This window comes from Rhinatrema bivittatum, chromosome 8, assembly GCF_901001135.1.
Source record: "Rhinatrema bivittatum chromosome 8, aRhiBiv1.1, whole genome shotgun sequence".
In the NCBI taxonomy this organism is placed as follows: Eukaryota; Metazoa; Chordata; class Amphibia; order Gymnophiona; family Rhinatrematidae; genus Rhinatrema; species Rhinatrema bivittatum.
In genome coordinates, this window is record NC_042622.1 from 8,283,010 (window position 1) to 8,309,364 (window position 26,355).

Consider the following 26,355-nt stretch of genomic DNA (forward strand, 5'->3'; position numbering starts at 1 on the left):
GGCCACCTGGAAATCGCTACACACGTTCTCCAGACACTATCGTCTTCACCTCGCTTCCTCGGTCTTTGGACACTTTGGTGAGCAGGTTCTACGAGCGGGTCTCGCAGGACCCCACCCGGTTTAGGGACGCTTGGGTACATCCCACTGTCTGGACTGATCCAGGTACGTACAGGGAAAAGAAAATTATTCCTTACCTGCTAATTTTCGTTCCTGTAGTACCATGGATCAGTCCAGACGCCCACCGCATTTGGGTCCTACTCCTGCTCGACGGGGTTTTTTCCTCTACGGGACGGTAGTATTTTCTGTCTTTCACGATTGCTCAGTTTTTTTTCACTGTTTGTCACAGTTCCGTTTTGGGGTTGACACGCTGACCTTTTGTCCTCCCACCCGTTGGTGGGGCGGGCACGGTTTTGTTGCTTAGGTTATACGGTTGATTGTTGCCGTTCCTTAAACTTGATCCAATTTGGGGGTTCTTGGTTTACTCGGGCTTGGATATACTCGATACTGAACTCCTGCAGAGGGGGGTAGTAGCACTTATGGTGACGCCCCCTCAAAGCTTTGACTGACTCCATCTGCTGGATTGGGGACATAACCCACTGTCTGGACTGATCCATGGTACTACAGGAACGAAAATTAGCAGGTAAGGAATAATTTTCTTTTTGGAGCTGCAGTGTATAGATTCTGACCCAGGGCATCCTCCTGGTTTCCTGCAGTGCAGAAACTCTTCTCAATCTTTCTGGGGCTGTGTTTTGCTGCCACATTTAATGGGACACCTACTTCGTTTTCAGACGGGATCCCTTCTGCCTAGGCTTCAGTTTCTGCAGAACATTTGAAATGCTCTTGGGCCTTTTGTTTGGAGCAGAGTGCACCTCCAAGTCTTTCTTCATTGATGCCTTCCCTCAGAGAATTGTTTCTGTGGGTAAGGGGCGCAAGAGGTCAAGAAAAGAGGCCCATAAGGACGCAGATCTGATGGCTCGTTGACCTTAAGGGCCTGCGAGTGAGTGACATTGAGGGGGAAGTGGTAGAGGGAGAATATCCCCAATGAGGAGGAAGCTGGTTAGCTATGGTTAGATTGTTTCATAAGGAGGAGTAATCTTCCTTAATTTCTCAGTCTCTGAAAATCCTAAAGATATCTGAAGAGAAGATGGAGGAGGATCCTATTATTGTTAGTTTATGAAAGTCCGCAAATCGTTTCCTTTGTACAGGTCGGTCAAGGATTTGAATGAATTAGAATAAGATTCTCCTGAAACTAATTTTAAAGATGGAAGGTCCTTGGCAAAGCTGTACCTTCTCTAAGGTGGATGCACTGGTTTGTATGGTCATGAAAAGGATTACTGTTTCAGTGGAGGGAGGTGCGACTCTCGAGGATGTGCAGGACAGAAAGATAGTGGGTGCTTAAGCTGGCTTTTGAGGCTTCTATTATGGCTTTTTAGGTGGCAGCCTGTAGCTATATTATTGCGAGAATAGGTTTGAGATTGTCAAAGTGCTTACAAGACACTTCACTGGAAGGCATAGGCTCTGTTCTGAATGAGGCAGCTCAGTTGGAGCCCAGGTTGGCCTTTTTGGCAGATGCATCCTTTGATTTAGTTTGCATGTCAGTGAGAAGCATGGCTTCTCTTGTAGCAGCCAGGCGCCTTTTATGACTTGGAACTGGTCGGCAGATTCAGTTTTGGAGAGTAATCTAGGATTTCCTTTAAGGGAAACTATTATTTGGAGAAGACCTTGAGAAGATGGTTAAGGCTTGGAGAAGTCTAAGGTTCCCAGACCTCCTGAAGACAAGCCTAAAGGGTCAACTCCGGTCCAGAAATAGTTTGAGACTTGCAGAGAAGTAAACTGGGGATATCTTCAATGGGTCAGAGATCTAGACCTTTTAGTAGGTTCCAGTCCCTTTCAGAAAAGGTGGCAAGGATGGGAATTCAGGGAACACAGGAACCTCCTGGAACTCCCAATGAGTGTTGGGACCTAGTCTCCAGTGTTCAGAATAGGAGGTTGATTATCCGAAATGGGTCCATGTCGTTTGGGATGGTTGAGCCTTGAAGTTTTCCCATCCTATTTCAGATGCATTTATGGTTTCTCTTTGCCATTCTGTTCAGTAGGAGATGGTAGTAAAAATATAATTCAATTGTCTTCTAGACATGAGGGCAGAAATTCCTGCTGATTCCTCAGTGGGGTCAGAACTGATATTCACTACATTTTGTGGTCCCCAAGAAGAAAGAGTCTTTTCAGTCTATTCTAGACCTAAAACAGGTCTCCAAAAAGAACTTGAGTCCCTTCCTTCAGGATGGAGACCCTAAGGTTGGTTATAGTGGTGTTGAGGTAAGGAGAATACCTAGGGGTCCATAGCCACTGTGTGGCTTGGCAAATTAGCCGGCTAACCTGGCTATTTTAAAGTTTATCCAGCTAACTTTAAGACAGCCCTGTGGCTCTACCAGAGTTAGATGGATAAGTTATCTGGCTAACTAGGCCCCGGAGTTATCCAGCTAAATATTTAGTCAGATGACATCTGACTAAGTAGTGTCTGTTGACCATAGCCAAATATTCAGCAGTGCCATTTAGCTGGATAAGTCTGACTTATCTGGCTAGTGATTTTTTATTTTTCAGTATCTGGCTCCTAATGTCTTTAGATCTGACAGAAGCAAATCTACACATCCGGATCAAGGAAAGTAATCAGACGTATTTTCATTTTGCACTATTCAGAGGACATTTTTAATTTTTGGGTGATTTTTTTCATGATGGCCACTGCCCCAAGGACCTTTTCCAAAATTGTGGTATTAGTGATGGTTCTGCTTCGAGAGAGGATTCTGGTTTATCCTTATCTAGATGAATGGTTAATTCATGCAGAGTTGCCTCAGGAAAGCGAGGCAGCAGCTACCAGTGTAGTCCAGAAGCTTCAGGAACTGGGTTAGGTAGTAAACTTTGTGAAGAGCAAACTGCAGCTTACTCAGTTCTTGGTATCTGGGGACTTGCTGGGCCACACCCTATTATTGCTACAGAAGGTCCAGTATATTCCTTGTTGGACACGAAGAGGCTCTTGGTGTGGAGTTATCTAGAATTCTTGGGTTCTGTGGTGGTGCATATGAAGCTCCTGCAGAAGACTTTGCTGTCCCACTGGGACCCTTGGTCACAGGATTATGTGAGAAGGTTTTCTGTGCCAAAACAGGTTTGGTTGAGCTTGGGTTGGTAGCTATTGACCAAGAACTTGCAGAAAGGAATAGACCCAGAGTATTCCTTTTGAATCAGGGTGACTATGGATGTTAGCCTCTTAGGTTGGAGAGCACATGGTCATGGTCTAGTGATTCAGCAGAAGAAGCCAGGTGATCTATCTAGAAACCAGAGTGATATGTTTGACTTTACTCCCATTTTGCAACAATTTTCAGGGAGCAAGCATTCAGAATTCTGTTGGACAATGTAACAGCAGAGGTATATGTAAACCACCAAGGAGGGTCAAAAAGCTGTCTGTCTGTCAGCAGAAGTAGGTCCTCTCTGGTCATAGAAACATGTAAGGATCATCTCAGCCTCACACAATATGGGAAAAGAGAATGTTCAGGCAGATTTTTTCAGCCACAACACACTGGACCCTGGGGAATGGGAGCTGTTACATTTGTTCAGATTGTGGCATTTTGGGAAAAGTTTGTCATGGACCTTATGATGATTGTCAAAAACACAAAAGTGGAAAGATTCTTCAGCAGAAGGAAAGAAAGGGGGTCATCCTGCTAGCATGCCTTGATCCAGACATGACTGGTAGAGGGTCTTCTATATGTATTTCCTGTTTGGTCACTTGTGGGCAGAAGATTTCAAAACATTAAGGACTCATTATCCTAATAGCTCCCAATTGGCTGAGACATCCTTGGTGAACAGATCTAGTCAGGTTATTGATCGGGGATCCCTTATAGATGCCTCAGGGCCGGAGTCTTCTGTTTCAGGGTCTTATGGCTTGGCCCCCAAGAGATCTTGTTTTAGGTGATGGATACTCTTACATTTTAGAAAGACTTCTATTTCCTTGGCTTATGTGAGGGTCTGGCGAATTTTTGGGGAGTAGAATGCTGCAAAGGAAATTTTGGCTAGAGGTAGTTTGGTACCATTTGCAAGAGGGTTTGGATAAAGGTTTGGCCTTGAATTCTTTGAAATTTCAGGTAGTGGCAATTGCCCATTATAAGGTCGTATTTTGGGTAGACTTTTATCCTCAACCAGATGTACTGCATTTCCTTAGAGGAATTAAACACATTAGACCTTCAGAAAGTCATGTCCTGGAATTTGAATTTGGTTTTGTCTTTCCTTGTGGGATCTTCCTTTGAACCTCTGAGGAGGTTTCAGTCAGATTGCTCACCCTTAAGGTCACATTCTTGGTGGTGATGTGTTAAGTCAGTCAAACATCCAAATTGCAGGCACTTTCATACAAAGAAATGTTTTAGTGTTTTCAAGCCAAATATTGAAGATTCGTATGTGTTTTCTCCGAAGGTGGTTTCACTTTTTTCAGTAGGGAGTCATGCAGAGTAGAGTATGCTTGACCATATCATTTAGATGTAAGGAGGATTTGAAAGGCATTAATAGTTTCTGGAAGTCTGATAACTTATTCATTCTTTTTGGTAGCCGTAAGGAGGGTGAAGTGGCTTGAGAGGCTTTGTAGTCATGCTGGATTAGAGCAGTGATTGGATTGACCTATGCAGAGCAGGACTGTGCCAATGCCCAAGTATGCGAGGGCACATTCCATGAGATTACAGGCTGCTTTGTGAGTGGAACTTCTCTTAGTGTACTGTTAGAGATTTGCAAAGAGGTGACTGGTCTTCCTTACGTTCCTGTTCAAAGCATTATCAGCTGGATGTTTGAGCTGCAGAGGAGGCTATCTTTGGCTTGGAGGTCTTCAGAGTGGGTTTGGCAGGATCCCTCGCATTAGAAAGGAAGCTTGGGTACATCCCAATCATCGGGATCTTCTGGCTGGAACAGGAAGGAAACATTTGTTCTTATCTGATTTCCTTTGAGTTCAGCCAAACCAGTCCAGGACTCTTTTTGCCAAATATATCCATATCTATGTTTATATATCTATATCCATTTTTTTCAGGTGTCTTATGTTCCAGGAAGACTTACTCATTTCACATTTATTTTGATGACCGGTAAACTTGAATTTCCTAGCGTATAGCCAGATGGACTCGGGACCAAAGGGTATTGTGCCCTTCTGCTAGCAGATGAGAGATGGAGTCAGATTTCAAAGCTGACATCACTCTAGATATACCCCTGCAGCAACCTCAGCTCTTCAGTATCTCTCCATCTCCTAGCAGATGCAGACACTAAGAATTACAGCAAAGAAGAAACCAAATTTACCTTAAGGAAGATCGAGCCCCGCTCTCCTGCGATGATATCTAAGGGTCCCTCCCCGACTCGAGAATTCCTGAGATTGATCTCAGATATCCCTCAGAGGTGTGCCTTGGTCCGGTACCCGGTTCCCAGTGTGGACTTAGCCCCCAGGGTGGCTGAAAGGCAGCGGTGAAGGTAATTCCCTCTCCCCCCACAGCTGGAGACTGTCTGACACACGATCAGTAAGCGCCGAGACCAGGTAAGAAAATCTTTAAATTCAGGTCTCCGGTCTCCAGAGCTCGGATTGCCGTTCTGAATCCATCCCCGGCGAGGTTAGACAGGAGCACCGATTGGGTTGAGCAGCCCTGGTTGAGCTAGGCCCTGATCCGGTGCAAGGGTCCACATACGTGGAGACCCTTGGGGGGCGCCATCTTATGCACGGGGCTTGTCAGCGCCATCTTCCCTTCTCGACCGGCGGTATGTGCGGGGCAGGCTGGACGGCCGATACCCTTAACTTGTGCGTGTCCAATACAGATGCGCGCACAGCTACGCACACAGCGGCGCGCACAAATACATGCGCGCAAACACATAGAGACAATGGCACTGGCACCCAAGAAGGCCAGAAGGCACTCTTTGCACAGCCTGCCACATAAGAGCAGTGCAGCCTGGAGTCCTGCCTGTGTCATTGCGAAGAAGCCCAGGGAGAACCAAAGCCTGGCCCCTTACTGTCTGGAGATGGTTCCGGAACCACTGACAATAGCCTATGCATCTCCGAGATGGCTTCCCCACAGGAGGGCACCTCTGGGGCCCCTACTCAGACTCCACCTGTGGTTAACATGGACCCAGGGACCTTCTCCTGGTTGGAATTTTTCCAAGGGCTGCAAGCCTTCATTCAGGCACAATCAGCCCCAGCTGCGCCCCAGGCTCAACCCCTGCCGGAAGCACGAGATCCTCCCGGCCCGGATGCCTCGAGACATGCCTCGCCTAACCAAGAACTTCACTAACAGGGACCCAAACACCTTAGATGATGAGAGTGTCTCTTGGAAGAAGGAGAAATCCCTCCAGGAATGGAACGATACTGAACCATGCTTCACTTTTTCCACAAGGACAAATTACCAGCCCTTGTTTCCCATACTCTGAAGACGCTGGGTATTCCTGGCACGGACCCTATGGCGGAACCAAAGAAGAACCCCATCTTGGTGTCCCTTTGTAAGGCCTCATGCTACTTTCCAATGATGGAAGCCATCCAGGAACTGATTGACCTGGAATGGGATGCCCCAGAGGCCAGCTTCAAAGGGGGTCGGGCCTTGGAAGCCCTATACCCTCTAGAACCAGCGACCAAGGAACGCCTACATTTCCCAAAAGTGGGTGCTATGGTCTGTGCCATCTCAAAGTGAACAACGATTCCTGTTGAGGAGGGGCTGCACTGAAGAACACTCAGGACAGACGATTGAAATCCATCCTTAAGCAGGCCTTCGATGCAACAGCAATGACACTGTAGATTGCTTCCTGTTGTGCACTGGTGGCACATTCCTGCTTGCTCCTCTCGAGAGAGGCAAATAACTCCAGAACGTATACCGGTGAGACGATGGAACCTGTAGCAGCCTTTCTCATGGACACAAGCTCAGACCTAGTGCGCACCTCAGCCAAGGGCGTTGCCTCAGTAGTGGCAGCCAGAAGACAACTATGGCTACGGAATTGGTCTGTGGACGTGACATCTAAAGCGAATCTCACAAGAATGCCCTTTAAAGAATCTCTCTTGTTCGGAAGCGAATTGGAGAAGTTAGCCAGTAAATGGAGCGAATCCCCAGTGGCTCTGCTACCGGAAGATAGGAGTAAAAGATCTCAGCGTCCCTCCCCCAGAAGAACCAAGGGCAGAGGATCACAGCGCTTTAGACCCTACAGGAACTCGCAGTTCCAGGCACCTCGTCCCTCCAGAAGGTCCCAGCCATTTCGGAACAGACAGACCAAGAGGGGAGCAGGCCCTGGGGGCAGGCTTCAGCAGTGCTGCACAATGAGAACGGGCCGACCCATCCACAGGATGGGGGTCGACTTGCCCTCTTCTACCAAAGATGGGTCGAGATAATGTCAGACAAATGGATTCTAAGCAACATTCGAGAAGGTTACTCTCTGGAGTTCCACAGCATCCCTTGAGACAAATTTATGATGTCGCCCTGCCACTCCCACTCCAAGAGACTGGCAGTAGAAACCATTCTAACAAAACTACTCAGTCTGAAGGCAATAACTCTCGTTCCCACACCCCAACAAAATACGGGGCGCTATTCCAACTATTTTATCATCCCAAGAAGGAAGCATCATTCCAGCCCATCTTGGATCTCAAGAACGTCAACAGTTATCTGAGGATTCTACACTTCTGCATGGAAACTCTATGCTCTGTAATAATGGCAGTACAACCAGGACAGTTTCTAACCTCCATGGACCTTTCCGAAGCCTACCTTCACATCCCAGTCCATCAGGATCACCAGCGCTTCCTGCGCTTTGCGATACTGGGTCACCATTACCAATTCCGCGCACTACCCTTCGGCCCTAGCAACCGCCCCCAGAACCTTCACCAAAATCATGGTGGTCGTGGCGGCAACACTGAGGAAGGAAGGGATCTTGGTACACCCTTACCTGGACGATTGGCTAATCAGGGCAAAGTCTTTGGAAGAGAGCCGGCAGGTGACCAGAGTCAAGAGCCTACTGCAGGAACTCGGTTGGGTCGTGAACACGGGCAAGAGCAGTCTGCAGCTCTCTCAATCGCTAGAGTACCTGGGGGCCCGTTTCACACCAAACAGAGCAAAGTCTTCCTCCCTCCTCCGAGGAGAAGGAAACTGATGGAACAATTACGACGATTGATGACCAATGCATGCCCCAAGCACGGTTACTCAAAGGCTGTGATTGATACCCTGCTCCGAGCATGCAAGTGCTCCACATCCCTGTTATACATACAGATCTGGAGAGTATTCGAAGCCTGGCATGAGGTCCGCAGGATTCTCCCGCAGACAGCCAAGATTCCCATGATTCTGGCATTCCTACAGGACAGTATGAAGAAAGGGTTGTCACTCAACTCCCTCAATGTCCAAGTAGCCGCACTGGCCTGCTTCAGAGCCGAAGTGGACGGTATCTGGCTATCAACCCACTGGATTTGTCCCGCTTTCTGAAAGGGGTTAAACAACTCCGACCACCCTAAAGTGGCCGGTGCCTCTATGGAATCTCAATCTAGTATTAGACTTCCTAGCTGGGGCTTCCTTCAGACCAACACGCGGTCTGTCTCTATGCCTCTTAACATTGAAGATGGCATTCCTGGTGGCAATATGTTCAGCTCGTCGCATCTCCGAACTACAGACACTATCCTGTCGGGAACCATTCCTTAAGTTCACACCTGGAACCATACAACTGCGCACTGTCCCCTCCTTCCTACCGAAAGTGGTTTCAGAGTTTCACTTGAACTAAACCATCTTGCTACCATCTCCGGATGAACATAAGGACACTGAAGACTCACGCCGCCTTCGCCATCTAAATGTCGGCAGACTCCTTGTGCGATACCTGGAAAGATCGGAACCAGTGCACAAAACGGATTGCTTGTTTGTTCACAGCGGGGAAGAAACAAGGAGAAGCAGCCTCGCGGGCGACCATAGCCCGCTGGATCAAAGAATTAATCAAGGCAGCCTACATAGAGGCAGGAAAACCCTTACCTCTACAGGTTTAAGCTCATTCTACGAGGGCCCAGGCAGTCTCTTGGGCAGAAACCAAGCTGCTGTCGTCCGCCGAGATCTGTTGGGCGGTGACGTGGTCCTCCATACACACCTTCTCCAGGTTCTACCGCCTGGATGTTCAGGCCCGAGAAAACACAGCCTTCACAAGGGCACTATTAAGTGGGCCAAGGGCAGCCTCCTGCCTTGTCTGGGTGTAGCTTTTGTACATCCCATTGGTCCTGAGTCCATCTGGCTACACGCTAGGAATTGGAGAAATTACTTACCTGATAAATTTGTTTTCCTTAGTGTAGACAGATGGACTCAGCATTCCGCCCACGGCTGCCCCAGAAAAGGAGAACCTCAGTTAGCAAACCTCAAGACTAAGCAAATATGGGTAAGCCGTGGCCTACCCCTAGTTCAAGACACCCACAGTTTGTCTGGTGTCGGCGTTAATTGGTTGAGTGCACTGGCGGTCTCCAGTTTGGAAATTGGTTGAACCAGTTCAAGTTTTACTCAAGTTTAATCAAGTTATTTAAGCAAAGATATATCCACAATGGCTTTTCGAAGAGAATACTGAAGAGCTGAGGTTACTGCAGGGGTATATCTAGAGTGATGTCAGCTTTGAAATCTGACTCCGTTTCCCATCTGCTAGCAGAAGAGCACAATACCCATTGGTCCTGAGTCAATCTGGCTACACTAAGGGAAATTAAATTATCAGGTAAGTAATTTCTCCAATTGAGGGTACTTGTGCTGTTTGGTTTCTCTCTTTTTGGAAGCCTCTTGGTTGGGGAGCGGGAGAGTGTGTTGTTTTTTATTAGCCTGTTAAAGAAGTTACTGGCAGGCTGAGGCCAGTATGGGAGCCTAAATGGGGTGACATCAAGCATTTTAGTCTTTATGTCCATCTGTTGGTTGGTGTGCATAAACCCATACGTTTGGACTGGTCTGGCTGGACTCAAGGAAAGGAAATTATTAGGTAAGAACACATTTCTCCTTCCATGTACAGGCTAAGAGCCTTCCATGTACAGTCTAAGAGCCTTAAGAGGGGGATCAGCTAGCAGGGCTGCTTGTGATGACTAAGGCTGAGTAGGATTATACACAACCAGATGGTCCTTCAGAAATCCTGTCCCCATGTCACAAAATGATTTAAAGGCTAAACAAGCCTCCTGGCGTGCAAACATAATTTAATGAGGAACCAGGGCAAGGTATACAAAATAGGAGATATCTTGTCCCTGTCAAAGGCCTTATGCTCTCCCCTAATCAAATTCTCTGGTCACTGAATCAAAGAAATTGATCAGCTTTGACTGACAAGATCTACGTCTGGTAAAACCCTGCTGCCTCAGATCATGCAATGCCATCGATTCCAGAACCTTGGAATAGTAATGGATCCAGAAATCAATCTAAAACAGCACATATCGCTAAAAGTAAAAGAAGGCTATGCAAAACTCATCACCCTCAGAAAACTAAAACCACTGCTAACACCAGCTGATTTCAGAACAGTGCTTCAGGCGCTGGTTTTCTCCAGCACTGACTACTGTAATGCTTTTTTACTAGGACTCCCAAATACAACACTAAGACCACTTCAGATACTACAAAACACAGCAGCGAGAATACTAACCGGAAAAAGGAGGGACCATATAACTGAAACACTAGCAGAACTGCATTGGCTACCTATTGAACACAGAATAAAATACAAAGCCCTATGTACCATCCATAAAACTAATCCATGATGAAAAATCAGACTGGCTAAACACCGCACTACGGGTACACGTCCCACACAGAAACCTTCGTTCAGCAAACAAAGCTCTCTTAACCATTCCCTCAGTAAAGACAGTGAGAGAAAGGGCCCTATCTTTAGCAGGCCCCGCGTTATGGGACACTCTGCCTCTAGAGATCAGACTACAGAGAGATCTCAAAACCTTTAAGAAAAGTTTTAAAAACATGGCTTTTCAAACGAGCATTTTCTAAAGAGACCGGAGAGTAGAAAACATACAGGAAAGGCAGAAGAGCACCAACACACAGAACCTACGTAATTATATAACACAGAGAATATGAATTTTTACCTGTAAATAGTACCTGACAGGTACACGTTACTAATAAATCGATTGTTTTTGTATTATGATATATTGTGCCCGAACCTTTTTGGCACCTGTTAGAATGTACCATAGTACCAATCACCAACCTTAATTTATGTGCCTACATGTAAACCGTTGCGATGCTATTTAACTTAGCGACGGTATAGAAACATTTTTAAATAAACGGCACTCTCCTCTGTTTTAGCAGTGATTTTATTACTTTGCTCACCATAGAGTTCCCAGCCTCCTCCTTACTTCCCCCTTTATGACCAGGAACCACATCCTCTCTTTTCCAGTCCTCCGGGTCTACACCAGACTCTAAGGAAGCACTGAACAGGTCACCAGCGGAGCTGCCAGGACATCTCTTAAGTTCCCTTCCTACCCTCGGATGTGTCCCCTCCAGCCCCAGCGTCTTATCTGCTTTAAGTTTAGTTACCCCTCACAGACACTGCTCTGAAAATCGATGGAGGTTTTCCTCACTTCCAGTCTTCTTTGTGTTTGTTTTATGTGCTCCTGCTCCAGGCCCTTCCACAGTGAGCACCGAACAGAAAGATTTGTTAAGCAGTTCTGCTTTTTCCTCCTCAGCTTCTACATATTCCTCCCCTCTTCCTCCTATCACTCCTATCACTAACGTATCTTAAAAAAAAAAAAGTCGTGCTCCTGTTTTACCGTATTGCTTTTTTTTTTCTGTTTGAATTTGTGCGTTCTGACTACTTTCCTAGCTTCTCTTAGTGTCGCCTGCCTTCCTCTTTCTGCAATCTCTGTACTTACTTTCCAGCTCCTTTTTTTTTTTTAGAAAACCACTGTGGCATCTTTTTTCCTCTTACCATTTTATTTACCTTCCTTATATCTCTCTTTAATTTTGTGCACTGCTCTTCTGCCTCCCGTCCTTGAGGCTTTTCCCCTGAAGTCTAGGGCTCTTAATACTGAATCCCATCAGCAAGAGAATAAAGCGTAGCAGGTAGAAGGGGCCAGCCTAGGGACTGGGGCTTTGCTTGTGGCTGTTCTCACCTTTTCTCTGTTGGCAGATGCTCCGGAAGAGAAAAATGATGAGCGGAAGAAGAGCTCCTGCTCTCCAACGTCTTCATTTAGTGAGAGCAGTGAGTGCAAGGAGCCCAGGTAAGGATCTGTGGGGAGAGCTGCAGAGGATGGCTACTGCTGCTTGCTGCTTTCTCCTCTGTGCTGCTTCAGGCTTTCTGATGCGCCTCCCTTGCTTGTCCTGTTACCGGATCCACCTTGACTCTGGCTTGTCCCTTGATGCACGTTTTTTCCTTGGTTTTATACACTTGGCCTTCGGCTGGCAGGGGGTTTGCTTTCTGCTCTGTGGTGTCCTATCGCTGTTCATCATCAATATAACAAGAATGCACTCTGCACGCTTGTCTTCGGGGATACGTTTTATTCTCCCGCACCCAGAAAAGGTTGGAATCACCTATGCTAAACTGGGTGAGAGCAGAGGTCTGTCTGGTCCAGCATCGGGTCTGAGCTCACCCTTGACCCCCTCTCCATCCAGCAGGGGTACAGGCTGAGCTCATAGCTGCTGAAGAGCTGAGGCCGCTGGCTGTAAGGTATTACTACTTATCTGCTAACACAAACTGGACTTTTTCTTTTCTCTTGTTTTCTCTTTCAGTAGAGGGTATTGCTAGGGGCTGCTAACAGATTGTCAGCCATGCAAACTGAAGTTTGACAGGATCCTGACTCCAAACCACTTTACCTTTATTTTTATTATTTTTTCTGGTTTTTTTTTTCAGCTCGCACAAAAAACAGGAGCAGCCCAAAACTCCAACAACACCGAAAATCACCACCTTCCCCCCGATCCCTGTCACCTCTGACACTGTGCGCAATAAATGCAGAGAGCTCCTGACAGCTGCCCTGCAGACAGACAGTAAGCCTGTGGTGGGGCGGAGGCGTGGCACTTGGTGAGGATACAGTTCCTGCCTCAGGTTGTGGACTTGGCCCATTTCCTTTCTCTCTCTTTATAGCCAGGGCTCGTTCTCGCCTTTCCTGTGTTCACTTTGCTTTCTAGAGTTTGGGGAAAATGGAGCTGGTCTCTTTTTAGTCCAAGCAAGTGGATGCTTTTCTCTGTAGGACCCCTGGCGGGCACTGTAGGGCTGCTGGTTTCATGCCGTTCCTGCTGCAGCTGCTTTCATGTCAGCAGGTGCTGCTAGGGGAAAATGGCCTTGGCTGAGTTTTCCCAACAGGTTCCCCGGAACATAAAACTGTCTACCAAAATAGTGCAGGATCCGTACCCAAAGCCATTCGAGATGATACTTAATGATCTAAATATGTATAACGGAAAGGAAAGGAGAGTTCCCTGTACGTAAGCAAAAAATGCTCTTGGACATGAGGCTGCAAGGGTTTAGACTCGGGAGCAACATCAAAAAATGTCTGTACTGAAAGGGTGGCGGATGCATGGAATGGACTCCCATGGCGGAGGCGAGGGAAACGCAAACGGTAACAGAATTCAGGAAAGCCTGCGTCGTCAGGTAGAGAGGATCTTTAGTGGAGGAGAAGTGCGGAGAAAGCCCGAGATCAGCCGGGGGGTGTGGCAGTGCAGCAGGAATAAGCCTGGGCTGGTGCTGCCTCTCCACTGTCAGGTTGTATGAAAGAGTTGGGAGGTTGTACCCTTCACTTCTTCGAGAGCCGAGGCCAGGTGAGAAATGGGGGCAGAGTAAAGAAGCACAGCTTAGTCCTACTGCAGGTCATGGGCTAGTGAGGTTGGTGCCAGCAGGTCAGTGGTGGCAGGTACTCTTCAGGAAGGCCATGGAGACCTCGTTGGTTGGTATTTGGGCAACAGCCTCATTAGTTTTGATAGCTTTTTAAATGATTGCAAAGCTTGTGAGTAGACATGGGTTTGGGGGGGGGGGTCTTGAGTATTCATCTTCCCAGGGTGATAGTCAGTGAGGAAGAACACAAGAACGGACTTGGATAAGGGGGATATCCTAGCAGTATGGACAAAACTAAGTCAGCAGAGTCGATGGACGGATTGGTCTTTTTTTTTTTTTTGCAGCAGGCAGGAATCCTCTGCTCCTGAGGCTTCTGCTGGGCGTTGGGTTTGGGGTTTGTGAGGGTTCTGCCAGGGAGTTGGATGCGAGTTGTGCTCCTGTCTCTTGTGCTGAGAGTATGGATATGAGGTGAAGGTCTAAGCATCCTTTAGCAGGAGCGTGCGTGGGAGCAGGATGGCTGTGGTCTAGGTCTGTGTACAGAGTGTGCTGGAGGGAGGGATGTCAAGGTACTGCATCCTCGTGTGTATATCTTTTTGTCTTTGGTACTTCACAGATGATTACATTGCAATTGGTACAGACTGTGAGCATCTTGCTGCCCAAATTGAAGAAAATATCCTTTCAAAGTTCTGACTGTGCTATGGCAAGAAATTGCATGACTGGGGTGGAATAATAGCAGACCCAATGTAGCTGCTAGCAGTGTAAAATGGCATGTTCCTGCAGATATCCAGCTCAGTCCACTGACACTGCACGTAACCCATGGGTGGGATAATGCTGGGTCCTGCAGCTGCTAGCAGTGTAGAGAGTGGCATGTTCCTGCAGATATCCAGCTCAGTCCACTGACACTGCACGTAACCCATGGGTGGGATAATGCTGGGTCCTGCAGCTGCTAGCAGTGTAGAGAGTGGCATGTTCCTGCAGATATCCAGCTCAGTCCACTGACACTGCACGTAACCCATGGGTGGGATAATGCTGGGTCCTGCAGCTGCTAGCAGTGTAGAGAGTGGCATGTTCCCGCAGATATCCAGCTCAGTCCACTGACACTGCACGTAACCCATGGGTGGGATAATGCTGGGTCCTGCAGCTGCTAGCAGTGTAGAGAGTGGCATGTCCCTGCAGATATCCAGCTCAGTCCACTGACACTGCACGTAACCCATGGGTGGGATAATGCTGGGTCCTGCAGCTGCTAGCAGTGAAGAGAGTGGCATGTTCCTGCAGATATCCAGCTCAGTCCACTGACACTGCACGTAACCCATGGGTGGGATAATGCTGGGTCCTGCAGCTGCTAGCAGTGTAGAGAGTGGCATGTCCCTGTAGATATCCAGCTCAGTCCACTGACACTGCACGTAACCCATGGGTGGGATAATGCTGGGTCCTGCAGGTGCTAGCAGTGTAGAGAGTGGCATGTTCCTGCAGATATCCAGCTCAGTCCACTGACACTGCACGTAACCCATGGGTGGGATAATGCTGGGTCCTGCAGCTGCTAGCAGTGTAGAGAGTGGCATGTCCCTGTAGATATCCAGCTCAGTCCACTGACACTGCACGTAACCCATGGGTGGGATAATGCTGGGTCCTGCAGGTGCTAGCAGTGTAGAGAGTGGCATGTCCCTGCAGATATCCAGCTCAGTTCAGAGACAGAGAGAGTCTCACTCACACTGTACATAACCCATGTGCCATCTGCAGCCCCTCAGTATTTCTGTCTCCAGCAGATGGTAGATGATGTAAAACCTGCAGTCTAGAGAGAAAATAAAAAAGATTAAAAGACATTTGTGGATCCTCCCAGGGGGTTGTGAGATCCTGGTGGGGCAATCCCCCCCAGGTTTGAGGTGGACAGGCTCCGTTGCAGCTGGTAGCTGTGTGGGAATCGGAAGATATTGGGTCCTGCTGTTGCTGCTAGCAGTGTTGGGTGAGCTACTATCAGGTCCTACTGCTGCTGCTGTTGGGTGGTAGGGTGGGATAATTCCAGTCCTTGCTGCGCTGGTAACATTGTGGGGTGGTAAGTTGTGCTGCTGCTAGTAGTGTGGGCTGGGATAATGCTGGTTCTCACGGGACAAGCAGGATGGTAGTCCTCACATATGGGTGACATCATCAGGATGGAGCCAGTCACGAAATACTTTTGTCAAAGTTTCTAGAACTTTGACTGGTACCTACTGGGCATGCCCAGCGTGGCACTAACCCTGCATCCAGCAGGGGTCTCCCTTCAGTCTCTTTTTTTTTTTTTTTCCGCGCAGCTATAGCCACGCAGAGTTTTGGAGCTCTTCACAGTTCCTGACAGGAATTTTTCCTCAGGAAATTTCTTTTCAAATCTTGCAAAAGTTTATACCCCCAGGGGTCTCCCTTCTCCGCCGTCAATTGCTGCGTCCGTACGGTAAGTTTGCCCTGTTTTTCAGTCTATTCCCAGCGGGGACCACTCGGGGCCTTGTCGGCACGATCCGCAACCGTCCTAAATTTCGACAGCCACGATGGCAACGGGTTTTCGTCTGTGCCCGGACTGTCCGAGGACTATGTCAATCACGGACCCCCATTTTGTTTGTGTATTATGTCTCGGACAGTCGCACGACATGGAGACATGTACCAAATGTGCCCAAATGACCCTGAAAGGCCGTCTGGCATGTTTGGAGAAGATGGTACTTTTATTTCAGCATCCGTCTCCACAGATGCCATTGACTCCGTCTCCGGTGAAGCCTGATCGGTGTCTCGATCTTCGACGTCTCCGTCATCGATACCAGAGTTGGGAAAACCTGACCACCGGGAGAAGCACCGGCATAAACATCGGAGACTGGGGCCTTCGACTTCCGGAGCACCGGTGGCGCCCTCATCGAGAGAGCCACCGAAGAAGAAGACACGCGCTGAGGAGCATGAATTGCCCTTGAAGCTGGATGCTCCGAGACGTCCCTTGCCTTCGGTGGGCGCGGCCACCAAGAATACACTGGGACCGGTGGATCCTCCTGCGCTGCCCGCCATACCTCCCACTCCGGACCTGGGCTCACCACCCCAGTACTCCGAGAGGAATTGCACCGGATGGTGCAAGAGGCAGTGGTCCAAGCTGTCCAAGGCCTTCCGAGACAACAGACACCAGCTCCAGTGCCCAAGCCGGAACCGGCACTGATGCTGCTTCCTCTTCTAGATAAGCTTGACTTGCTTATCTGTGCCCTGCCGGGGGCACCGAGGAAATCACCAATCCCCATGGCTCCATAGACGCCTATTCCGCTCTCATCAGAGGAAGAGGACACGTCGAGGCCGGAGTCCATTCTGGGGCCTTTGGGAGTACCCGCACAGAGGCCACCGGCGAAGTCCCCGATGCCATCAGTGCCACTTCGCCCGGCACCGATACCGGATCTCGATTTATCAATGCAGAGGCCAAGACCATCGATGCCGGCACCGATGCCTTCGATGCCAAGGCCCCCTCCGGCTGGAGGGATCCCATCTCTTCCATCAAGGCCGCCAATGGATGCAGGGGATCAGTCGTATGATCCGTGGACAGATGATACATCTGATTCCCAGGACTCCACTGAAGTTCCGTCGGAGCTGTCACTTCCAGAGGAAAGTCGCAAATCTCCGCCAGAAGACCTCTCCTTTATAAGCTTCATCAAGGAGATGGTGGAGTCTATTCCCTTCACACTGCAGACGGAAGAGGACTCCAGGCATAAAATGCTGGAGGTACTTCAGTTCCTGGATCCTCCAAAAGAAATTATGTCCGTCCCCGTCCATGAGTCTACAGGATTTGATGCAGCGGAACTGGGAAAATTCTGGATCGTTTCCCCCCCGTGAACTGCAAGATGGATGCAATCTATCTTGTGCAGCCATCTCCAAGCTTCCAGAAGACGCAATTGGTGCATCAGTAGGTAGTGGTGGAGTCTGCCCAGAAGACGGCCAAGCATCAGAAACCTCATTCCTCAGCACCACCTGGGAAGGAGCAGAAGTTTGACATGTTCAGTCGCAGTGTGTTTCACAGAGCAATGCTCATTTCACGTATTGCGGCGTATCAATTATATATGACGCAGTACAATCGGAACCTGTTTAAACAACTGCTGGACTTTGGTGAATCCCTCCCAGAGCAGCTTCAAGACCAGCTGAACTTTATCATTAAGAAAGGCTTTGACACTGGTAAACATGAGGTCAGATCGGCGTATGATGTCTTTGATACGGCCTCCCGGTTGTCAGCGGCCGGCATCAGCACTCACCGTTGGGCATGGCTGAAGTCCTCAGATCTTCACCTGAAGGTGGAAGATCGTCTGGCTGACCTCCCCTGCATAGGGGATAACCTCTTTGGTGAAAAAATCCAGGAGATGGCAGCCCAGCTGAAGGACCACAATGAATCACTCCGTCAGCTCTCGGCTGCTCATGCGGAATTCTCAGCTCCCTCCAAGCGCCCGTTTAGAAGGGAAGCTAAACGAACAGCATACAAAGCCCGGAAATATTATCCACCATCGGCACGGGCTCGTCCATCCCGCCCATTCCAAAAATCTGCGCCCCGCCAGCCAAGGGCTCAGAAAACTCAACCTCCTGCCCAGCCTAGTTCTGCTGCAGGGTTTTGACTTCTAATTCGGGAGCGAAGATCATCCCCTCTGCCATTTCTGCCTGTCAGCGGCCGACTATGCCACTTCACCACCAAGTGGCTAAACATCACTGCAGACCGGTGGGTACAGTCGGTCGTAACTCAAGGCTACCATCTAAACTTCCTCTCCATCCCATCGGACAATCCACCTCGGCTGGGGTGGACCTCCTCCAACCACTTCATCTGCAGAAGGAAGTAACTTCCATTCTTCAAGCGAATGCCATAGAACCGGTTCCTTGTTCACAGAGGGGGCTCGGGTTCTACTCCCGATACTTTTTAATTCCAAAAAAGACAGGAGGTATTTGCCCGATATTAGACCTTCGGGCTCTAAACAAACATCTTCGGAGAGAGAAGTTTCGGATGGTAACCTTGGGCTCCTTACGTCCACTTCTCCAACAGGGGGATTGGCTTTGCTCTCTGGACCTGAAAGACGCATACATGCACATCGCAATTATCCCATCTCACAGAAAGTATCTCCACTTCCTTGTCTGAGACCAACATTTCCAGTACAGAGTACTTCCCTTCGGCCTTGCATTGGCCCCTCGTGTCTTCACGAAATGCCTTGCAGTCGTAGCCGCATACTTAAAAGACTGGGCACTCACGTCTATCCTTACCTGGACGACTGGTTACTGAGAGCTCAGTCATCGGAAGGAGTTCTTCACTCCTTCCATCTTACGGTGCGGCTATTACTATCATTGGGATTTCTAATCAATTATCAGAAATCTCACCTGGTTCCGTCTCAGTTCATCTCCTTTATCAGAGCGGATCTTGACACGATCCAAGCAAGGGCTTTTCTTCCCAAGGACCGAGCTCACACGCCATCATCGCTGGCGCGTGCTATACAGTCTCACCAAACCACAATGGCTCGTCATGTACTCGTCTTTCTGGGGCATATGGCAACCTTGGTCCATGTTACCCTAATGGCTCATCTGGCCATGCAAGTAACGCAGTGGACATTAAAGTCCCAGTGGTCACAGGCACATCATCCAATGTCCGACATTGTCCACATCACCAGGCAGCTTTGTCTCTCACTGGCATGGTGGATCCAGGAGTCCCACCTGCTTCAAGGTCTACCATTTCAAGCTCCAGAACCTCACATAATCTTAACGACCGCCGCTTCCACTCTAGGTTGGGGAGCACATGTCGACCATCTGCAGACTCTGGGTACCTGGTCAACAGAGGAGTCTCAACATCAAATCAATTTTCTGGAGCTCCGAGTGATCAGATATGCTCTCTCTGCGATTCGAGATTGTTTGTCCAACAAGACAATCCTGATTCAAACGGACAACCAGGTAGCGATGTGGTACATCAACAAGCAGGGAGGCACCGGGTCCTACCTTCTCTGTCAAGAGGTGGCACAAATTTGGGCTTTTGCTCTATCTCAGGCCATGCTTCTGAGAGCGACCTATCTGGCAGGTGTGGACAAATGTGCTAGTGGACAATCTCAGTCAAGAGTTTCAGCCCCACGAGTGGTCTCTCAACCCTGTAGTGGCAGACTGAATATTTCGGAAGGGGGGGGGATATCCGAGTGTCGACCTATTTGCATCGTCTCACAATCACAAGGTGGACAACGTCTGCTCCCTACATCGCAGTCACCAAGTTCTGCCTCTGGATGCATTTGCCCTATCCTGGAAGAAGGGCCTCCTCTATGCCTACCCACCACTTCCTCTCATCAGCAAGACTCTCGTGAAGCTACGCACAAAGGTTTGATTCTCATTGCTCCCTACTGCCGCGACAGGCATGGTTTCCCATCCTTCAGGATCTCTCAGTATGTCTGCAGATTCCTCTGGGCATGGATCCGTCCCTGATCTTTCAGAGGAACGGTCAGTTGCGCCACCCCAACCTTCACGCTCTGTTACTGACAGCTTGGATGTTGAACGGTTGATTTTGCAACCGCTCAATCTATCGGACTCTGTATCCCAGGTTCTCATAGCTTCACGAAAGCCTTCTACTAGAAGATCTTATCATTCTAAATGGAAAAGATTTTCGTTGTGCTGCACTTCAGAGGAGTTAGATCCTTTTACCTGCCCCACAAATCAGTTTTTAGACTACCTCTGGCATCTCTCGGAGTCTGGTTTACAAACCTCCTCCATCAGGGTGCATGTCAGTGCGGTGGCCACCTTTCATAGGTGTACAGGGGATGTCTCTATCTCGACACAGCTCCTGGTGGTGTGCTTTATGAAGAGATTGCTTCACCTGAAGCCTCCTCTTCGTCCACCGGCCCCGAGTTGGGACATTAATGTGGTTTTAGCGCAGCTCATGAAACCTCCGTTTGAGCCTCTGCATTCCTGCGAGTTGCGGCATAACACTTGGAAGGTCCTTTTTCTTCTGGTGTTATCGTCTGCTCGCAGGATCAGTGAGCTACAGCCGCTGGTTACATACCCTCCTTACATGAAATTTCTTCATGATCGGGTGGTCCTTCGCACTCATCCTAAATTTCTACCAAAAGTGGTATCTGAGTTTCATTTAAATCAATCCATAGTGCTGCCTACTTTCTTTCCGAAGCTCCACTCACTTCCTGCTGAGCGGGCTCTCCATTCCTTGGACTGCAAACGTGCGCTTGCCTTTTATTTGGAACGCACTGCAAGCCATAGGAAATCCACCCAGCTCTTTGTTTCCTTTGATAAGCTTAAGCTGGGAATCCCGGTAGGAAAGCAGACCCTGTCCTCCTGGTTGGTGGACTGTATTTCCTTCTGCTATCAACAAGCAGGCCTTCCGCTTCAGGACAGAGTTAAAGTGCACTCCATTAGAGCAGTGGCAACGTCGGTTGCACACCTTCGCTCTGTACCTCTCATTGATATCTGCAAAGCTGCAACCTGGAGTTCTCTTCATATCTTTGCAGTACACTATTGCATAGACAAGGCTGGTGCACAAGATTCTATCTTTGGCCAGTCTGTTCTACGCAATCTATTCTCAGCGTAATATCCAACTTCCTTCTACACCCGCTGGGATATTCAGCCTGCCTGTATACCAAAACATCACCCCTGTTGTTGTGCCTGTTGCACATCTTTGGGTACATTTGGTGCATTGCTTGGGCATCTTCAGCTCGCTATTCACCCATATGTGAGGATTACCATCCTGCTTGTCCTGTGAGAAAGCAGAGTTGCTTACCTGTAACAGGTGTTCTCCCAGGACAGCAGGATGGTAGTCCTCACGAAACCCACCCGCCATCCCGCGGAGTTGAGTACGCTTGTGATTTATGATTTTATTTTTTGCACGCTCTTTTTGCTATACATAAGACTGAGGGGGGACCCCCGCTGGCTGCAGGGTCAGTGCATTGCTGAGCATGCCCAGTAGGTACCAGTCAAAGTTCCTGAAACTTTGACAGAAGTTTTCCATGATTGGCTCCATCCTGATGATGTCACCCATATGCGAGGACTAACATCCTGCTGTCCTGTGAGAACACCTGTTACAGGTAAGCAACTCTGCTGTCCTGCTGCTGATGCCAGTGTGAGTTGAGATACTGTGTCGTCCTGCTGCTAGCAGTGTGGGATGGGATAATGCTGGGTCCTCCTGCTGCTGGTAGCAGTGTGGGATGGGATAATGCTGGGTCCTCCTGCTGCTGGTAGCAGTGTGGGATGGGATAATGCTGGGTCCTCCTGCTGCTGGTAGCAGTGTGGGGTGGGATAATGCTGGGTCCTCCTGCTGCTGGTAGCAGTGTTGGATGGGATAATGCTGGGCCCTCCTGCTGCTGGTAGCAGTGTGGGATGGGATAATGCTGGGTCCTCCTGCTGCTGGTAGCAGTGTTGGATGGGATAATGCTGGATCCTCCTGCTAGCAGTGTTGGATGGGATAATGCTGGGTCCTCCTGCTGCTGGTAGCAGTGTGGGATGGGATAATGCTGGGTCCTCCTGCTGCTGGTAGCAGTGTTGGATGGGATAATGCTGGGTCCTCCTGCTAGCAGTGTTGGATGGGATAATGCTGGGTCCTCCTGCTGCTGGTAGCAGTGTTGGATGGGATAATGCTGGGTCCTCCTGCTAGCAGTGTTGGATGGGATAATGCTGGGTCCTCCTGCTGCTGGTAGCAGTGTGGGATGGGATAATGCTGGGTCCTCCTGCTGCTGGTAGCAGTGTTGGATGGGATAATGCTGGGTCCTCCTGCTAGCAGTGTTGGATGGGATAATGCTGGGTCCTCCTGCTGCTGGTAGCAGTGTTGGATGGGATAATGCTGGGTCCTCCTGCTGCTGGTAGCAGTGTTGGATGGGATAATGCTGGGTCCTCCTGCTGCTGGTAGCAGTGTGGGATGGGATAATGCTGGGTCCTCCTGCTGCTGGTAGCAGTGTGGGATGGGATAATGCTGGGTCCTCCTGCTGCTGGTAGCAGTGTGGGATGGGATAATGCTGGGTCCTCCTGCTGCTGGTAGCAGTGTTGGATGGGATAATGCTGGGTCCTCCTGCTGCTGGTAGCAGTGTTGGATGGGATAATGCTGGGTCCTCCTGCTGCTGGTAGCAGTGTTGGATGGGATAATGCTGGGTCCTCCTGCTGCTGGTAGCAGTGTTGGATGGGATAATGCTGGGTCCTCCTGCTAGCAGTGTTGGATGGGATAATGCTGGGTCCTGCTGCACCTCTATAGAAAGGGAATTGGGAGGAGGGGTAGGGGAGAGAAGGGGTAGGATGGGAGGGGCGAGCGAGATGTTGGTGACTTGCCATGGCCCCAGGAGTATTGGGACATGTCTTAGTGTCCTAATGCTCAAGAGCTGGGGATAACTTCTCTTCAAAGAACGTGGCTTACCTGAAGAATCCCAAGCCACATTATTTGGTTTGCAGAGTTTAGGGTATGGATGAGCCTCTGCATGCTGATCAGCTCATTTTAATCCATGTAGTGCTAGAAGCTAAATAATGTCAGGTGTGCCATTTCCCCCGTGCTGACTGCCCTAATGTGGTTTTGTGAATGAGATGCATTTTATAGAGCAGTGGGTGTGCGTTTCAGGGCGGATCCTGAGGCTTATAAATGCAGCTGCAGCCTGGACAAGCGATGCCTGGTGTGCTTGCTTCTTTGAAGCTCTGGTTGATGGTTTTATCATTTCCTTGACATGCCTCCCACTCGTGTACCAGGAAATCGGGAATACGGATATGAAATACAAGAACCGGGTGCGCAGCAGGATTGCAAACCTGAAGGACTCCAAGAATCCGGAACTGCGGAAGAAGGTTTTGTGTGGGGTCATCTCCCCTGAGAGTATAGCAGGCATGAGCTCCGAGGTGAGGTGAAAGCTGGTGCGGGCGTGGAACAGGTGGTGGGGCCAAAGGCAAGGCCGCTGACTGCTGGGGCCAGCTGAATTTGGCATTTTCCTTTCTAGGAAATGGCCAGCAACGAGCTGAAGGAGATGAGGAAAGCAATGACAAAGGAAGCCATTCGGGAGCATCAGATGGGAAAGACGGGAGGGACCCAGACGGATCTCTTCACCTGTGGAAAGTGTAAGAAAAAGAACTGCACGTACACACAGGTAAGTAGCAGGGAGCGTGCCCTTCCTCGTCCTCGGGCACTTGGAGACCTCTCTTACCCCTTGTGTTGCTTTCTGCAGGTGCAGACGCGCAGTGCAGATGAGCCCATGACTACTTTTGTTGTCTGTAACGAATGTGGGAACCGCTGGAAGGTGAGGTGAAGTGGTCCTTCCAGGACACGTTACATACTCTCCGCCCTGGAGAAATAGCGAGGGAGTGGGCTTTGTTGGAAGAGACAGCTTGGGTGAAGCAGTGGCTTGCATGGGGGTGAGGTGGGAGACTGTGGTATGAAAGGTATCGTGACCTCGCTCAGCTGGTGGAGCAGCAAGAAGGGAAGGTGCATTGTAGGATTTGAGCTGAGGCTTCTGCTCTTCATTCTGCCTGTGCTTCCCTGCTGGAGCTCTCCTCTCCGTTCCTGACGTTCCCGTTCTTACCTTCTTACAGTTCTGCTGAATGTCCGGGACATGCACAACCTCCAGCCCTGGGCCAGAAAGCTGCAGCCTCAGTGACCGCCGGTGCCGGAGCTGGGAATCCGAGGCGGGCCCATGCTTCATGAAAAGCCTTTCACCTCTTCTTTTGCCGTGAAAGCTCGCACTGCCATGTTTCTGTCATCAGAAGATTAACCTGTTTTGTTAATAAATTTTTTTGCCATTTTCTGTCCTCCTTTTACTTGCTGCCTGCGGTGTTTTCCTTTCGGTGTGCCTGGGCTTTGAGAGGATGAAAGGCGGTGGATTTTTGTAGGCATAGGTGCCATGGCTTGTGTACCTAAGGGTGCACAGCGAGCAGCAGATGCACCCCTGCATGTGCAGGCTTGACATGCATAGAGTGTGACACATGGAACTTGTACTGCACAATCGGGAGGTTTGGTGTTTTTTAATACTGCATGACAAAAAAGTGGACATTTTATGAAATGTATGATTGCTGAATTAAAAAACAAAAAGCGCATTCATTAAGCACGATAGTGCTGTGCCAAAAGAAGTTTTTAAATATCCTGTACAGGAAGCAGAGCTGTGATGGTCACAGGCCCAAAGCCGTAGGAGCCTGCCTCTCAAGATCATTTGTGATCTGAGTGATTTCTCCTGCCTCCTTCAGCAGGTGAAAAGCTCAGGATCTGACCTTATCACTCCTCTGAATGGGACCCTCGAGACCAGCATCCGATCTCCGGCAGTGCCAATCCAGATCACAAGTTACCTGGCAGATCCCAAAGCGTAAATCCAGTTCTTTGTTGCTCATTCACAGGGCTAAGTGAGAAAAGAGAATTGGATTCAGACAGCAACCAACGAGAGCCCTGATTTTTATGGTTTGGGGAACAAATAAACAAGGGGCTAACTAACTGATGCGGCACTTACTACCCTTAATCACTAAGCCTGATACTTTTGATGCAGCTCCAACATTGCTCTCTGCTTCCACGGCAATGGTTAAGGGAAATTGGATTCAAACAGCACCCGAGGGCCCTGATTTTTTACAGTCTGGGAAACTGATAAGCCAGGGGGGGGGGGTAACCTGCACAGTGCAGCTGATAGAGGCATAAGCTTGCTGTGTAGACGGCATGGATCATTTGTTCCTTTTCTGCCGTCATTTCTATAGTTAAGTGGTGAATCTTCCATGAGTCCACCTGGGTATTGATTTATTTATTTAAAATGCTTTATATCCTGCACCCTCAAATTACAACCATTGTAAAATCAAAGAGAAATGCATCACAACAAAGAAATACCAGCAAAAAAATAAGTAAAACTTATTGATGAGAGTCGGCTTGCAACAGCATTACCAAGTCATGCATACATAGAACTATTTGGGAAGATTGCATGCACTCCAGATCAAGAATGTCTTCGAAGCTTTTTTAAAGGCTTGCACATCGAAGAAAGTCTAAAGGGGAGCAGGCAAGGCATTCCAGGTGCTTGGCCCAGCCAAAAAGCTCTTTCACTAGTTTGGACTAAATGAAAATAATTCTTAAAATCAAATTTCCTAGTGTGTAAACAGATGGACTCAGGACCAGTGGTTTTATGCTCCCCTGCCAACAGATGGAGACTGAGCAAGCTGACGTCACAGTATATATAGCCCTGCAGTGACCCCAGCCTGCCAGTATTCTCCGTCTCCAGCAGATGGTGGATGTGCATCTCCCTATGGGGATTGCTTCGAGCTTTTTGGAAGGAGAAATTTGAAATTCAGAAAAGGAAGCCCTGCTCTCCTGCGGTGATACCTAAAGGTCCCTCCCCCAGTTGAAAATTTCTGAGATGATTTCCATAGTCCCTTAGAGGTGTGCCTTGGTCCAGTAGCTGGGTTTCCCAGCATGGACTTAGCTACTAGTTCCACTGAAAGGCAGTGGATGCTGGAGGCTGAGCGTGGCAGTGACTGCAGATGCCCTCTCATCCCACAGGCGGAGACTGTCTCAGCCAGTAGGTGCTGAGCTCAGGTAAGGTTAAAAAAAAAAATAGTTTTCACCTGAATCAGAGACAGAGGGTTTTCAGGACTTCCTCTGGTCTCCGTTTTCGGCGTGCCACACCGACGTTTGTTCCCGCTTCCGTTGGGTTGGGGAACTGGGCGGCTGGGTGGGTTGAGCGGCCCCCGGTGGGC

General features: G+C 49.1%; 1 protein-coding gene across 2 annotated transcripts in view; it reads left to right on the forward strand.

Moving 5' to 3' along the window:
• TCEA2 (transcription elongation factor A2) overlaps nt 1-24,450 on the forward strand; it is a 43,863-nt gene extending 19,413 nt beyond the window's left edge. For both annotated transcript variants that reach the window (XM_029612192.1, XM_029612191.1), the window contains exons 4-10: nt 12,091-12,181; nt 12,811-12,944; nt 14,339-14,395; nt 23,384-23,538; nt 23,637-23,783; nt 23,862-23,933; nt 24,226-24,450. In XM_029612192.1, the coding sequence (XP_029468052.1) occupies nt 12,091-12,181; nt 12,811-12,944; nt 14,339-14,395; nt 23,384-23,538; nt 23,637-23,783; nt 23,862-23,933; nt 24,226-24,234 (665 nt within the window). In that variant the 3' untranslated portion in view covers nt 24,235-24,450. The remainder of the gene's footprint in view (nt 1-12,090; nt 12,182-12,810; nt 12,945-14,338; nt 14,396-23,383; nt 23,539-23,636; nt 23,784-23,861; nt 23,934-24,225) is intronic.
• The last annotated feature ends 1,905 nt before the right edge of the window (nt 24,451-26,355 follow it).